Source organism: Scyliorhinus torazame, chromosome 16 (assembly GCF_047496885.1).
Source record: "Scyliorhinus torazame isolate Kashiwa2021f chromosome 16, sScyTor2.1, whole genome shotgun sequence".
NCBI lineage: Eukaryota > Metazoa > Chordata > Chondrichthyes > Carcharhiniformes > Scyliorhinidae > Scyliorhinus > Scyliorhinus torazame.
The window spans coordinates 155,313,277-155,329,266 of record NC_092722.1 but is presented as its reverse complement, the minus strand read 5'-3'; the positions used below and the strand labels follow the sequence as shown (position 1 = coordinate 155,329,266).

General features: G+C 54.5%; 1 protein-coding gene across 2 annotated transcripts in view; it reads right to left on the bottom strand.

Moving 5' to 3' along the window:
• The window catches only part of cpxm2 (carboxypeptidase X (M14 family), member 2), a 308,110-nt gene that overhangs the window by 7,141 nt on the left and 284,979 nt on the right, over positions 1–15,990 (bottom strand). For both annotated transcript variants that reach the window (XM_072479272.1, XM_072479270.1), the window contains one exon: positions 10,835–10,934. In XM_072479272.1, the coding sequence (XP_072335373.1) occupies positions 10,835–10,934 (100 nt within the window). The remainder of the gene's footprint in view (positions 1–10,834; positions 10,935–15,990) is intronic.

Sequence of the window (15,990 nt, the reverse complement as noted above, 5' to 3'; positions counted from 1 at the left end):
TTGGAAGACAGCAGCAGTTTGATAAACAACCCAACCAGTTTTTTGGGACTGCTTGCAAAAATCTGTTACAATATTTTTTTTGTATTGTACATTTTCTTTAATGATTGAAAGTGGCTCGCAACATTCACCTTGTTTGCTTTCAATTTTCCCAGTCTGGAGAATGTCCATTACTCCTACATTGACCAAGACAGGACATCATTCTTGTTGAAATCCTTATGGTTTGTTAATGATAGGAGTAACTATGAGTGGGATTCTTCGGTCCCCCAGTCACATGTTTCTCAGCAGCACGCCGTTCGCTGGCGGCAGGATTCTCTCTTCCTGTCACTTGGCAATGGGATTTCCCATTGAAGCCACCCCATACTGCCGGGAAACCCGAGGGCGGGGGGTGTTAGCAGGAACAGAGAATCCCAACGGCCGGAGAACTCTGGCCTATATTCTGCTTCAGCTTTTATTAGAAGAATACCTCCTTTGCCAACCCACCACTTTTAGGCCTCTTTAGCTTGAGGACTCTCCAGTATTTAATGTACCCAGTCAACTTCCGATATGTTCTTTGGCTTGACAATATAAAACAAGGCATGTTAATTGGATTCAATATAAACTTGCATATATATAGATAGATATTACTTCTAACTTTTTTCTGATTTTCTCCATTTTCCTGCCTTACATTTGAGATATTCCTATGACTTAACCAACCTCTCGAGCTACTTTTATGCTCCAAGGAGGTCAGTGTCATTGAAAAAATATTTGAGATGAATTTTAATTCTTCCTTTTTTGGGGGGAGAGGCAGAATAGAGTTGGCCTGCCGTTAAGACGCAGCGGCCCCATCTTCCATTCCCGGCTCAGTGATTCCTGATTTTAACCATGCTGGTTTGTATGGAGAGCCAGTCAGATGCATGTGGATTAAATGCAAATTGGGATCCAATGACATCAATAGCTTCCCAATCATGTTTTAACTTTGCAAATAGAAATGGCTCGGAGAAAGCAGATAACTGTTAAGAAGGGTAAAGACACAGCACTTGAAACACTTCCCTCCTCCATGCCACATGCTTGTACACCAATCATAAGGGGACATGGTAGCAACTCTGAGTCTTCCAGTCATATACAGATCTTTGCTGCTACCTTCACAATAGAGATAAACTGCAATTTTCTGTTAGCTACAAACAGTTAAGCAGCATTTAATTCCTCTGCTGACTGCCTTCTCATTTCATATGGCTACCCCACTACCTATTTTGAGGGGCTGGTTTAGCACAGGGCTAAATCGCTGGCTTTGAAAGCAGACCAAGATAGGCCAGCAGCACGGTTCAATTCCCGCACCAGCCTCCCCAACAGGCACCGGAATGTGGTGACTAGGGGCTTTTCACAGTAACTTCATTTGAAGCCTACTTGTGACAAGCAATTTCTTCTAGGGCAGCACGGTAGCATGGTGGTTAGCACAATTGCTTCACAGCTCCAGGGTCCCAGGTTTGATTCCCGGCTTGGGTCACTGTCTGTGCGGAGTCTGCACGTTCTCCCCTTGTGTGCGTGGGTTTCCTCCTACAGTCCAAAGATGTGCAGGTTAGGTGGATTGGCCATGCTAAATTGCCCTTAGTGTCCAAAATTGCCCTCAGTGTTGGGTGGGGTTACTGGGTTATGGGGATAGGGTGGAGGTGTGGGCTTAGGTAGGGTGCTCTTTCAAAGAGCTGGTGCAGACTCGATGAGCCGAATGGCCTCCTTCTGCACTGTAAATTATATGATTCTATTTGCAATTTACTCTCTTGCGGTCGAAGTTGGCTCATAACAACCAGTCAGAGGTCAAGAGGCCCAGCACCCATTCCAGTCCTCACTCACATACAGCAATGATAGATATCAACAGGACAGGTTGAGCAAGTGACATTGCTGGATCCCACACTCAGCAGGGTATCAGCCTTTGCTTGTAACCTTTCTCTTTTAAACAGTCATACATTCAAGGAGTATGACAACATAGAATGCATAGATAGAATATATAGAATCCCTATAGTGACGAAGGAGGTTATTCGGCCCATCGAGTGTGCACCGATCTTCTGAAAGAACACCCAACCTAGGTCTACTCTCCCGCCCTATCCCCATAATCACACCCAACCTGCGCATCTCTAGACACTAAGGGACAATTTATCATGGCCAATCTAGCTAACGTGCACATGTTTGGACTGTGGGAGGAAACCAAACCGGAGCACCTGGAGGAAACCAAAACGGAGCACCTGGAGGATACCCATGCAGGGAGAATGTGCAAACTCCACACAGGCAGTAACCCAAGGCTGGAAGTGAACCCGGTCCCTGACGCAGTGCTAACCGCTATGCCACCATGCCGCCCAAACTCATGGTGCATCTTCTGGAAGATTCTGACTGCATCCGCTCTCTATTATCCCTTCTGTGTTTCAGTGTCCTTCTGAAGACCTAGGATGAGGTCAATCTTGCTGAAGAATCATGGATGATCCATTTCTTAAAGCAGTAATGCAGAAATTGACATCACAGGAGGAATGGATAGAAAGTTAGAGGCTCTGAACTGGGTGAAATACACAGCACATATGAATAAGGACAGGGCCTAATGGAGAAGGCAGCTTAGCAGACAGTTCAATAGAAGGCAAGCTGATATAATATTCTTCTATAGAGGATAGAATCGCCAACTCCTGGATCCCAGCCCTCAATTGGAAGCTGCTTTTAGCACATATGCAATTGTGTGAGTTGTTCGATGTTAGAGGATATGGAGAGTCCATGTAGAATTTAGGTTGCATTTTGGTGCTTGACCACAGAGCATGTGATCACCTCCATGGACACTGGTGCTGGACTGTGACACCAGAGGAGTCTGTCACCAGCTCTTGCAGCACTAATTGAAGCTGAAACTGGTGATTTTATTACCTCCACTATATTGGAAAGGTTGAGGAACCCATGGATTGGATTTCAATCACACTGTCAATGGTGTGCCTTGTTCCAGTCTATTGAGTGTCTTGGAGGCACAGTGCGGTTATTACTTGTTGCTTTCCTCAACTACTGCTAACCACAATGCCATAAAGTTGTGGGTCAGACTTACTTGGTAGCAGTTGAGATTGATCCCATCTGTATGTCCCAAAGATCTATTTTGCTCCCTGTACAATGTGTAAGTGCCTTTCCTGTTGATTCCCTTATTTTCCATTTATTTTATTTGCCATTATTATTTTTGATCCATGGATGTTTAATGGACATCAAAAATTCCAAAATAGTACACTGTGCTAGCTTTTGCACAGCAGAACTCAGACGTTTTGGCACCATGGAGATCGGAGGGATTCAGCGCGATTGATTGGCTGATGGCCAATGAATTGGCAAAAGGCTGTATTCTGCCCAGCAACAGGCGTTGATTGGATCCCACCCGAGTGGGATGTTTTCAGAGAATGCTGCATAGCTGCTGCATTTCTGAACCTGCAGAGAACCTGGATGAGTCTGACTGAAAACCTAGACTGAAGGAAGATGTGCTCGAAGACAACCATCTGAAACAAAGGGCGGGATTCTCTCATAATGGGGCTATGTCCCCACGCCAGCATGAAAACCGGTGCCAACGAATCCGGCTTCAACAGCCCCCGAAAGTGAGGAATTCTCACCTTTCTAGGGGGCTAGGTTGCCGCCGGAGTAATCCCCGCAGCTCCAGCTGGTGGGGAACGGCCCACGCGAGTCCGTGCATGCGCGGAACGGCCGGCGTGATCTTGTGCATGCGTGGAACGGCCGGCGTATTTCCGCGCATGCGCGTGGGTTCCCTTCTCCGTGCCGGCCCCCGGGCAATATGGTGGAGCCCTACAGGGGCCTGGCGCAGAGTAAAGTAGGCCCCCACGGATCCAGCCCGCCCACCGATCGTTAGGCCCCGATCGCGGGCCAGGCCACCGTGGGGCACCCCCCCGGGATCGGTTCACCCCAACCCTCCCTCTCCAGGACGGCCCCCGTACACTCACCCAGGTCCCGCCGTGTGGGATGTGAGTAATTCACGCTGTTGGGACTTGGTCAAAATCGTCGGCCACTCGGCGTATCGGGGCCCGGAGAATCGCCTGGGGGGGACCACTGTCAACGGCGGGGTGGGAATCCCACGGGCGCACAAAAAACGGCGCCGGAGAATGGGGCAGCCAGAGTCGGGCGCCAGAGCTGACCCGGCGCCGGATCGGAGAATCTCGGCCCAAGACTCTTGGGCGTCATTCGCCGACCCCCCAGAGGGTCGGAGAATGGCCGTTGGCCGCCGTGAATCCCCCCCCCCCCCCCCCCCCCCCGCCGGTTGCCGAAGTCTCCGAAGGGAGAAAAGTCGGCGGGGCGTTAATGGCCCGGCTGCCGCGGAGAATGTCACGGGTCTGCGCAAGGCAGCCGATTTTCGGCCTGCCGATATTCTCCCTTCCGGATGGGCTGAAGTCCCGTCGATGTGATGACCGTTCACGTCGACGTGAATCAAACCTCTTTTTCATCGGCGTGACCCGGTGCTCCAGGCTCACGCCGACCAGCGTGGAGGTGAGTGACGGCCTGGGGGGTTGGCTCTGGGCAGGCAATGGCGTGGCCGCAGTCTGATTGCGTGAGGAGAGGTGTGTCTCGGGTTGTGTGTGTGTGTGTGCGGTGGGGGGGGGGGGTGGTTAGAGTAGGCTGGGCTCCGGGGGAGTGCCGGGAGGGGGTCCGTGCCGGGGTGGAGGTTGGGGGGGGGGGTCCGTGCCGGGGTGAAGTTCGGGGTTGGGGGGGGTCCGTGCTGGGGTGGAGGTTGGGGGGGGTCCGTGCTGGGGTGGAGGTTGGGGGGGGGTCCGTGCTGGGGTGGAGGTTGGGGGGGGGGTCCGTGCCGGGGTGGAGGTTGGGGGGGGTTCCGTGCTGGGGTGGAGGTTGGGGGGGGGGGTCCGTGCCGTGCCGGGGTGGAGGTTGGGGGGGGGGGTCTGTGCTGGGGTGGAGGTTGGGGGGGGTCCGTGCCATGCCGGGGTGGAGGTTGGGGGTTGGGGGGGTCCGTGCTGGGGTGGAGGTTGGGGGGGGGGGGTCCGTGCTGGGGTGGAGGTTGGGGGGGGGGTCCGTGCTGGGGTGGAGGTTGGGGGGGGGTCCGTGCTGGGGTGGAAGTTGGGGGGGGTCCGTGCCGTGCCGGGGTGGAGGTTCAGGGGGGGTCCGTGCCGAGGAGGGGGATGGGAGGGCAAGTGAGTTGGTCCACCTGGCCAGGTGCCAGCCTCCAACAGTTGGACCCATGCGGTCCGTGCCACCTGGCTGGGGGGAGGAGGGGATATGGGCAATGATGACATGTCGTCGTTCCCCTCCCCCCCACCTGGCCATCATGTTTTCAGATCATCCAGCGATGTTGGCCGCCGTGGTGGCAGCCGCTCATGTCTATGTTGCCCTGGATGAGGAGGAGGAGGAGGAGGAGGAGGAGAAGCGTGCCAGAGAGGCGGCGCAGGCTGCCGCACAGGGGCAGGCGGCAGCCGCCCAGGCTGGAGGGACACCTGACCGACAGGACGAGGAGGTGGAGGAGGACGTCGCGGCCCCACGGCAACGGAGGCACCCGAGGGCGCCCCGTGTGTACCGGCCCCGGCAGTCATACCAGGACCTCACGGACCGGGAATGCAGGAGGAGACTCCGGATGAGCCGGGAAACCGTGGCACACATCTGCCACCTGCTGGCACACCTGTCACCGCGTGGCACTGGCGGGGGAACACCCTCTCCCCGTGTCCGTCAAGGTTACGGTGGCCCTGAACTTTTATGCAACGGGGTCATTCCAGGTACCGAGTGGGGACCTGTCCGGCATATCGCAGACATCGGTGCATCGGTGCATCCGGGCAGTGACAGATGCCCTATATGCCATGGCGCACCGCTACATCCGCTTCCCCGTAGGCCGGGCCAGACAAGATGCCCGGGCCGGGTTCCCCATGGTCCAGGGCACGATCGATGGGATGCACGTCGCCGTGCGGCCACCTGCAGATAACAGGGCCGTGTTCACTAATAGGAAGGGGACCTGTTCAATGAACGTACAGGTGGTCTGCGACCACTGCATGATGATCCTGCACGTCTGCGCCGTCACCTAGGCAGTGTACACGACTCATTCGTGTTGTCGCGGTCATCCATCCCCGGCTGAGGGGCTGGTTGCTGGGCGACAGGGGCTACCCATTGCGATCGTGGCTGATGACGCCTATACGGAGGCCACGCAATGAGGCGGAGAACCGCTACAATGATGCCCATGTCGCGACAAGGGGAGTGATCGAGAGGTGCTTTGGCGTGCTGAAGATGCGTTTCAGGTGCCTGGACCTCTCTGGGGGCGCCCTCCAGTATCGGTCAGATAGGGTCGGCCGCATCATTGTGGTGTGCTGCGTCCTGCACAACATAGCCCAGCAGAGGGGCGATGTGCCGCAGGCAGAGGAGGGCGGAGTGGAGGAGCAGCAGGAAGAGGCCCAGTCCTCCCCAGATGAGGGGGATGGGGGCAATGGTCAGGGCAGACGGGGTAGACACAGGCGGGTGGCTGTCCACCGTTACCGGCTGGCCCAGCGGGCACGGGACAGACTGATAGACGCCCGCTTCACTGACTAGATGGGCGTGGGAATCGGGTAGTATGGCCACAGACCGCACACCATGGCAACAGCCGACCACCCACACCCCCCACCCATCCACCCACCCAGCACCCTCACCCCCCTCCCCAACCCCACCCACCCCACCCGCATGCACACCACCACCCCCCCCCATTGCCGATCCACCTGCGGCACAACGGGCCGGGCTCACACAGTTGCGGGTGGACGCGTGTCTATCGCAGGTCATGGAGGATGATGACAACCCGCCCTGCGATGAGCTCCTGGCTCTACATCGTTGGACTATTTCTGATCCATGGCCACAGTACCACCATCCACCCGGACCATCCCTGCATGCGGCTGTGACACTGCAGCGCACGGTCCCGTCCTCTGCCCGGGGGATGTTGATAGCGGCCCAGGGGGAAGGGGGCAGACTCACCTGGGGCTGAGGTAAGACCACCCCTCACACACACACTTGCGCTCAACGTACATGACACCCCCGCACACTTTGGACAGAGCACAAAGGCAGCTTCGGTAGGTGTAACATTGACTTTAATAACCAAAGGAGTTCATGCACGTGCCCTAGCCCCTAAAACTCATCTGTGCCCTGCACCCGTGCCAACTTACTCAGTGTCTAATTGTTTGGCCTTACGGGCCCTTTGACTACGTCTACGTGGTTCCCCAGACGGTACAGCAGAACTGGAGGTGGACTCCTGTGATTCCTGCCCTCTGACACAGGATCCCTTTGGCGGCCGTTTCCTGGGGCGTCCTGGCCTAGATGGGCCAGGCTGCGGCCTGGGCGACTGGGATGGCGAGCTGCCAGCCTGTCCTGCCCGTTGGGGTATATGGTGGTGGGGGGGATATGGGGGAGGGGGGATATGGGGGAGGGGGATATGGGGGAGGGGGGGATATGGGGAGGGGGGGATATGGGGGAGGGGGGATATGGGGGAGGGGGGATATGGGGAGGGGGATATGGGGGAGGGGGATATGGGGAGGGAGGATATGGGGGATATGGGGAGGGGGATATGGGGGAGGGGGGATATGGGGGAGGGGGGATATGGGGGAGGGGGGATATGGGGGATATGAGGGAGGGGGATATGGGGAGGGGGGATATGGGGGAGGGGGATATGGGGGAGGGGGGATATGGGGAGGGGGGATATGGGGGAATGGGGGAGGGGATATGGGGGAGGGGGGATATGGGGGAGGGGGGATATGGGGAGGGGGATATGGGGGAGGGGGGATATGCGGGATATGGGGGAGGGGGGAAATGGGGGAGGGGGGATATGGGGAGGGGGGATATGGGGGAGGGGGGATATGGGGAGGGGGATATGGGGGACAGGGGATATGGGGAGGGGGGATATGGGGGAGGGGGGTTATGGGGAGGGGGGATATGGGGGAGGGGGGATATGGGGAGGGGGGATATGGGGGAGGGGGGATATGGGGAGGGGGGATATGGGGAGGGGGGATATGGGGGAGGGGGGGATATGGGGGAGGGGATATGGGGAGGGGGGATATGGGAGAGGGGGGATATGGGGGAGGGGGGATATGGGGAGGGGGGATATGGGGAAGGGTGGATATGGGGAGGGGGGATATGGGGGAGGTGGGATATGGGGAAGGGGGGGAATATGGGGGAGGGGGATATGGGAGAGGGGGGATATGGGGAGGGGGGATATGGGGGAGGGGGGATATGGGAGAGGGGGGATATGGGGAGGGGGATATGGGGGAGGGGGGATATGGGGGAGGGGGGATATGGTGAGGGGGATATGGGGGATATGGGGAGGGGGGAATATGGGGGAGGGGGATATGGGGGATTTGGGGGAGGGGGGATATGGGGGAGGGGGTTATGGGGGCTATGGGGTGGGGGATGCGGGGGAGGGGGGATATGGGGGAGGGGGGATATGGAGGAGGGGGGATATGGGGGAGGGGGGATATGGGGGAGTAGGGGATATGGGGGAGGGGGATATGGGGGAGGGGGGATATGGGGGAGGGGGGGATATTGAGGAGGGGGGATATGGGGGAGGGGGGATATGGGGGAGGGGGGATATGGGGGAGGGGGGGATATGGGGGAAGGGGGATATGGGGGAGGGGGGATATGGGGGAGGGGGGATATGGGGAGGCTCACCCTGCCTGCTCTGACGAGGTTGTTCACCTTCTTGTGGCACTGGGTGCCTGTCCGTGGTGTCAGGGCCACAGCGGTGACGGCCTCTGCCACTTCCCTCCACAGACGCCGGCTGTGGCGTGGGGCAACTCTGCGGCCGTGCCCGGGATACAGGGCGTCCCTCCTCTGCTCCACCGCGTCCAGGAGCGCCTCCACATCGCGTGACTCGAACCTCGGGGCTGAGCGACGGCCAGCCATCCAGTCGGGTGTTGCGGTCGGGTGTTCCGGTCGGGTGGGGGGGGAGCAGCGCGGCCTTATGAGCCGTCACGCCGTGCAGCGCGTATGACGCTGCACGGCGTGAACCACTGCGCAAGCGCGGATCCCGTTACGTCGCTGCTAGCCCATTTCGGGCCGCAGACTATCGACCCATTTTTCCGACGTGACGCAAGTCGGATTTGCGCCTTTTTTGCGCCGATCGGCGGACTTTATCCTTTTACTTTCATCATTATTTTTTCACCCCTTTTTTCACTGTTTGTTGTTTGCCATGTGTGTGTTTGCGTGTGTGTGAGGAGGCGAGTTAAAGAGGGGGGGTTTAGGAATTAGATAATAGTTAACCAGTTGTATTTGCTGCACATTGAATTATAGTTAATGTTATTAAATAACATTTAATTGTGTTTGAATCTACAAACCTGTGGTGACTGTAGTTAATGGGCAGCCAAGGTCCAAAAACGTTGGTGTTTTACGAAGAATTATTTGTTAATTTCAGTTATGTTGTGACTCCGGGTCAAGTGGGGCTGGAATTGACCGTGTCCTAGCCCAGGGGGTCGTAACAAATGTTTAAATTGAAGTTTATATTTCCTGTGTTTTTTTACTTCCTGATTTGCAGTTTACATGTGTCAGTGAGGATTCTTCAGTCTGGGTATTGAAAATCCTCTGCACACATACGCACATCTAGCAGAGGACACCACACTGGATGAGATGTGGGATTAGCAGAAATCTCCATTAACAAACCCATGAAAAGTCTTTGGGATGCTGTACACAAGGTGAACAGCAAAAGCCACTGAGAGGAAAATCCAGGTCACTGTTGCCTTGGTTCCCTGACATGCATTCCCCAGGGGAAATCATGTTACTCCATCAATGTTGCAAATGAAATCCCAAGTTTGAAATTTGTTAAAATGATCAATTATAATTACGCAGGAAAACTGGCCTGGGTACGCTTTTGGCCTTCTAGGAAATTCTGAGCAGAGTCAGAAGTCAATGTTTATCCCTCAAATAGATAAATTCACTGGACCAAAATTTGTCACACCCCGCTGGTGGCTTTTGAGTGGGAGAGGACGCGAAATTGAAGGGATGGGGCTCCCTTCGGGTTCCTACCCACCCCGACCACACGGTAATTTAGCGCCCATGCAGGCAAGACCTCAGACTGCAAATCCACCCTTGTCCCAGTTGAAGCTGGCCACTTAAGGGCTGTTTCCGCTCAACCTTAATTTTTAGGCTTGCATGCGGATTGCAATTGTGTGGAGAAGGCTGAAAATCAACAGTTAGATCTTGGGTGGGAAGTTCGGGGAGGAGGGTGCCTGGCATGTGCCTCCATCAGTAGTCGGATGCCCCCTCCCACCATCTTAAGCTCTGACGGCCTCTGGACCTCGCTCTACAAGACCCCAATCACCCGTTTTACTCCTCAGTTTTTCAATTACCCTACCTGTCCTGGAACCCCGTGACTCCCCCCCCCCGCATTTCTTCTTCTGTCCACTGCAGCAGTGTTGCTACAGGGATTGGAAATTTGCTGGCCAATCAGATTGGGTGGCAGCTCTCTAAGACGGGACTTCCTCCTGAGTGAGGGGCGGAAGCGTGGAATGGCTGCTGAACATTCAGAGCCGGCGGGCGGGAGACAAGATCCCCACCAGTCGAAAAATTCAATCACTGGCCATTGTCACATTGCTGTTTGTAGCTTTGTAGGACATTACAACAGGAGCTCCACTTCCAAAATATTTAATAGGCTGTAAGGTGTTTTGCAACATCTGAGGACATATATGGTTCTATAGAAATGCAAGTTTTTAAATTCAACTGATTGATTTGATCATCTTTATTGAGAAATAATAATCAGTGATGCTAGGATATCTGTTCTTACCCCACCTCAAAGAGAGGCCCTTAAGATGTCCTGCATATTGTACGGGTTTACATTCTCATCCACATAATCATTTCGACATTTTGGTCTAATTTTGTTGAGGGAAAAGTAAAGTTTTCTTACCTGTTGTGACATCGTGATTTATGCCTTCAACAGATATGACAGCATTTGGAATTCCTCTTCCATGTTGGTCTTGCACTAGACCTTTGATACCTCTATGGACCTGATTAGGAGAAAGAAAACAAGACTGAAATACACAAATATTAAAACATAAATCAGCATGTCTAAACCACAAAATTAACTGCACTGGGATCAATTCACCATGAAACCAGCAGCAACACATCAAACAGTACGAATGTGCATGAAAAGATGTGGGTGTGCATTGTTCAGTACAGAGCCAGTTTACTGTCAGATGTTTAAAACTAGGGTTCAACCCAAACTAAGTAAAAGTGTGCTGTTTATACTGTGATCTTTCATTGTAAACTCATTGTCACAATTATGCATAGATTGAGGCACAGATTTGGACATGGGTCTAGAGCACACTGGGTGTGAAAGCAAAATTTGTATTCAGAATGCAGACAATTGCAGGAAAGTGTCAGACTAGGGGACAAAGATCTGAGAAAACTTAGTTAATGGTAAAAAAATATATTTCCACCTATCGATTAGCACTTCCAAGAGAGGATCTAACCATTGCCTCTTGACATTCAATGGCATTACTATCGCAGAATCTCCCACTATCAACATCCTGGGGGTTACCATTGACCAGAAACTGAACTGGACTAACCAAATAAATACTGTGGCTAGCAGATCAGGTCAAAGGCTGGGAATCCTGTGGCGAGAAACCCGCACTTTAAAAGTGATGACACTGACAGGCAGGCAGATGATCGGAGGATGATGTGTGTGTGTTATACCCCTACCTACATCAATGCCTGGTCTCCAGTGCTCTCCGATCTCCCTATCACTGGGCTAAGACCTCGCTCCGCTGTGAGCATGTGGTTGGTTGGTGTGCACCAACCACCCTATATTAAAAGAATTCACGCACAGGCATCTTCCACCCTGTAGCGCAACAATTACTCACTCAAGTCGAGAAGAGATGAAGTCAATCGAGGCTTTATTAAGCAAGACTTGTTCCCCAGCAGCTCAGTTACAGAATGCGGCTGCTGGGGGAACTCGAGCTCTTATACTCCGCCTTCAGGGCGGAGTCAGCAGGCAGCAGATCCAACCAGGACCCGGGACCTGTCAGCCAATAGCCTCTCGGCTTCACAGGTACCATACTACCCCTAATACATGCCACCACACACCCCAACCCCACCCTACCCCCCCATATGAATTTTGGGACCTAGGACGTCAGGACCATAATGGGCAACAGCAACAGACCTGAACATCGCACCGCCTTCATAGGCCGGGAACTCCCAACACCACAATATCAACATCTCCATCCTGAGCGAGACACGACTGGCAGGAGACGGCCAGCTTAAAGAACAAGGTGGCAGCAGATACACTTTCTTCTGGAAAAGCAAACCAGAAGGAGAACGCTGTCTCCATGGGGCTGGCTTTGCCATAAAAAAACAGACGTTTCAACGAACCTCCCTGTGGGGTAAGCGAATGCCTCATGACTCTACGGCTCACCCTGCCCCAGGAGCAGACATTACAGACGTCAATTTTTTATGCCTCAACCTTAGATGCAGCGGATGAGACAAAAGAGGTATTCTACTCCAGCCGCACCCAATCACTGTCCCACACCCCAAAGGGAGACAAGCTGATTCTCCTCAGCGACTTCAATGTTAGAGTTAGGAAGGATGTGAACCTTTGTGTTAGGCAGGGAAGGTGTGGGGAAAAGAAACGGCAATGGAGTTCTCCTCCTAAACAGAATGTTTAGAACATAACCTGGTCATCACGGACATCCTATCCCACCAGAGGGACAAGCAGAAGACCTCATGGCAACACTCCCGCTCCAAGTACTGCCATCTAATAGACTATATCATTGTCTGAGCAATGGCTGTAAAGATATCCGCATCACCCGTGCCACGACCAGAGCCGACATCTGCTGGGCTGAACACCAGCTACTCCGCTCTACCATCTGCATCACCCTCATCCCAAACCGGCACAGGCAGAATAATGTCTGCCGCAGGAGATTCATTGTCGCTGGACACTGGTCGGCACCTCACAGGTAACCTGGCAACGACAAACAAGCCAAAGCCGCAGAATGCCCACAGCGCCTGGTCCGCATTAACAGCCACGAAAGTCAGCACCTGTGAGGAGATGATCGGACTCTTGACCCCCAAGACTGGTTCGATGAGAACGATCAGGAGGTCCAGGTTTTCCTTGACTGCAAGCACAAGCGTTTCTGAACTGGCAGGTCCACCAAAACCCGAGTGAGAGGAAACAAGCCGACAGGTAAATGAAGGCCGAGGTGCAACAAAGAACCCGTGACCAAAAGAACAGATGGTGGGTGGAAAGAGCACAGGATACTCAGCAATCCTGATGTGAGCCGCTTCTTCAGTGCAATCAAAACCATCTACGGTCCGACTACCCAGCGACCCAGCCCACTATAGTCAAAAAGGGAGAGGTGCTCATCAAAGACAGCGAGGCAGCCAATGCCCACTGGAGAAAACACTTTGAGAACCTCCTCAACCAAAACACATCCTTTGACGCAAGTGCCCTTGCACCTTCCCACAACACGATATCCACCACTACCTCAGCGCGACCCCAGCTCACTGTGAGATTGAAAAAAACCACTCGACAGCTCTGCTCAGCTGAAAAACAACAAGGCCTCTGCCCCAGATGGAATCCCCACTGAAGTATTAAAATGTGGTGGAGATGCACTCTTGACAAGAATCCACAACCTCATCACACTTGTCTGGAAGGAAGAGAGCATGCCGGGTGATCTCAGAGACGCCTTAATTGTGACCATCTTCAAGAAACGAGACAGGTCCGACTGCGGAACTTACAGAGGGATTTCCCTACTCTCCATCACGGGAAAGGTCAGCATGAGAATACTCCTCAGCCGCCTCCTCGCCGTGGCTGAGGAGCTTCTCCCTGAGTCTCAGTGTGGCTTCAATGGACAAGGGTTTCAATGGATATGATTTTCAACGCGCTAAAAATCCAGGAAAAGTGCAGGGGGCAGCATCTACCTCTTTGAACTTGGCAAGGCCTTCGGCTCTGTCAACTGTGAGGGATTGTGGAACATCTTCCTCAAATTCGGCTGCCCGCAGAAATTCATCACCATTCTCCGCCTGCTCCATGACATGGAAGCCGAGGTCCTCACCAACAGAATCACCACAGATCCAATACATGTGAAAACTGGGGTCAAAACAGGGCTGTGTCACAAGGAAAAGTAAACACAAGCTTCTACCTAAGGTTTCATCACACTGTTATACCATTGAGAGATATAGGTCAGCACATCCACTACATATAAAGGCAATGATTTATATGCAGGGCACGAGTATGGAAGATAAGGGGCGGGATTCTCCGACACCACGCTGGGTCGGAGAATCGCCGGCGGGCCGTGCGAATCGCACCACGCCGCCCCAATGCTGGCACGCGATTCTCCGCGGAGCAGAGAATCGCTGCCATTGGCGCCGGCGTGGCCTGGCCCGCGGTCGGGGCTCACCAATCGGCGGGCAGGCCTCTGTGGCTGGGGGCCTCCTTTCCTACATGCAGGCCCCTGTAGTCCTGCGCCATGTTGCATTGGGGCCAGCGCGTTGAAGGAGGCCACTGCGCATGCGCGTGTTGGCGCTAGTGCCACTGCGCATGTCCTCGTTGGTGCCGGCGCAACTGCGGATGCGCGGATCCCGCAGCGCACAGTTCGCGCCAGTATCTGCAGCTGGAGCGGTGGGAACCGCTCCAGCGCCGTGCTGGCCCCCTGTAGGGGCAAGAATTAGCCGTGGGAGCAGTCCGTTCACGCCGTCATGTTTTACAATGGCGTTTACGACGGCGTGGACACTCTGCTGCGGGATGTGAGAATCCCGGCCAAGGGGCGGGATTCTCCCCTACCCGGCGGGGCGGGCTGTACCGGCGCCGAGGAGTGGCATGAACCACTCCGGTGTCGGGCCGCCCGAAAGGTGCGGAATCTTCTGCATCTTCAGGGGCTAGGCCGGTGCCGGCGGTGTTGGCGCCGTGCCAACCGGCGCCGAGTGCGTCCGCTGGCTGCCGCGAGTTGGTGCATGCTGGCATCATCCCAGCGCATGCGCAGGGGTGTTCTTCTCCGCGCTGGCCATGGCGGAGGTTGACAGCAGCCGGCGCCGAGGGAAAGAATGTCCCCACGACACAGGCCCGCCCGCGGATCGGTGGGCCCCGATTGTGGGCCAGGCCACCGTGGGGGCACGCCCCAGGGCCAGATCCCCCCCCGCCCCCCCCGCCCCCAATGACTCTGCAGGCCACCCGCAGAGCAAGGTCCCGCTGGTACTGACCTGGTTTGATTTACGCCGGTAACACCGGCCGAAAACGGGCGGCCACTCGGCCCATCGCGGGGCGGACAATTGCCGTGGGGGCTGCTCCTAGCGGCCGCCGAACGGCGCGGCGCAATTCCCACCCCTGCCAAAAGGCTGGCGCTAGAGAATTCGGCAGCCGACGGCGGGGCGGTATTCCCGTCCCCCCCCCCCCCGGCGATTCTCCGACCCTGCGGCGGCTCGGTGAATCCCGCCCAAGGTAACTACTATAGTTTTATCATGATGAGAAAATGTCCTTAAGGTACTGCAAGGTATTACTCATCGTTGTAATCTTGCTTCCACTAAGATTGCAGGCACCTCGTCCACATGAAGAAAATGTTTCATGTTATTTTCCGGTCATTTCCTTTGTTTATGCCATTATCACAAATCCACTTTCCTTTGAGAATTACCATTAGATTGTTTCAAAATGAAAATATATAAAAAGTTAATATTTTCCTAGAAATTCATGAGAATGCTGAAAGTGAAGAAGTGCTTTCCGACAGGCAAATCTGCTTTCAGAACTCTGCAATTTCTTGTGTTAAGTATTTAAATAGTGTCGATTTTGCAAGCAATTTACTAGCTTAATTGGCTGGACAGCTGGTTCGTGATGCCGAGCGAGAGACAGAGCGTGGGTTCAATTCCCATTCTGCTGAGGTTATTCATAAGGATCCCACCTTCTCAACCCTCCCCTGAGGTGTGGTGATGCTCAGGTTAAATCGCCACCAGTCAGCTCCCCCCCCACCCCCCCTCCGAGGGGAAAGCAGCCTCTGGTCATCTGGGACTACGGCTACTTTACTTCACATTACCAAAAGAGTTGAGCAGTTTTAAGTGGCAGAAACAATTATAGAA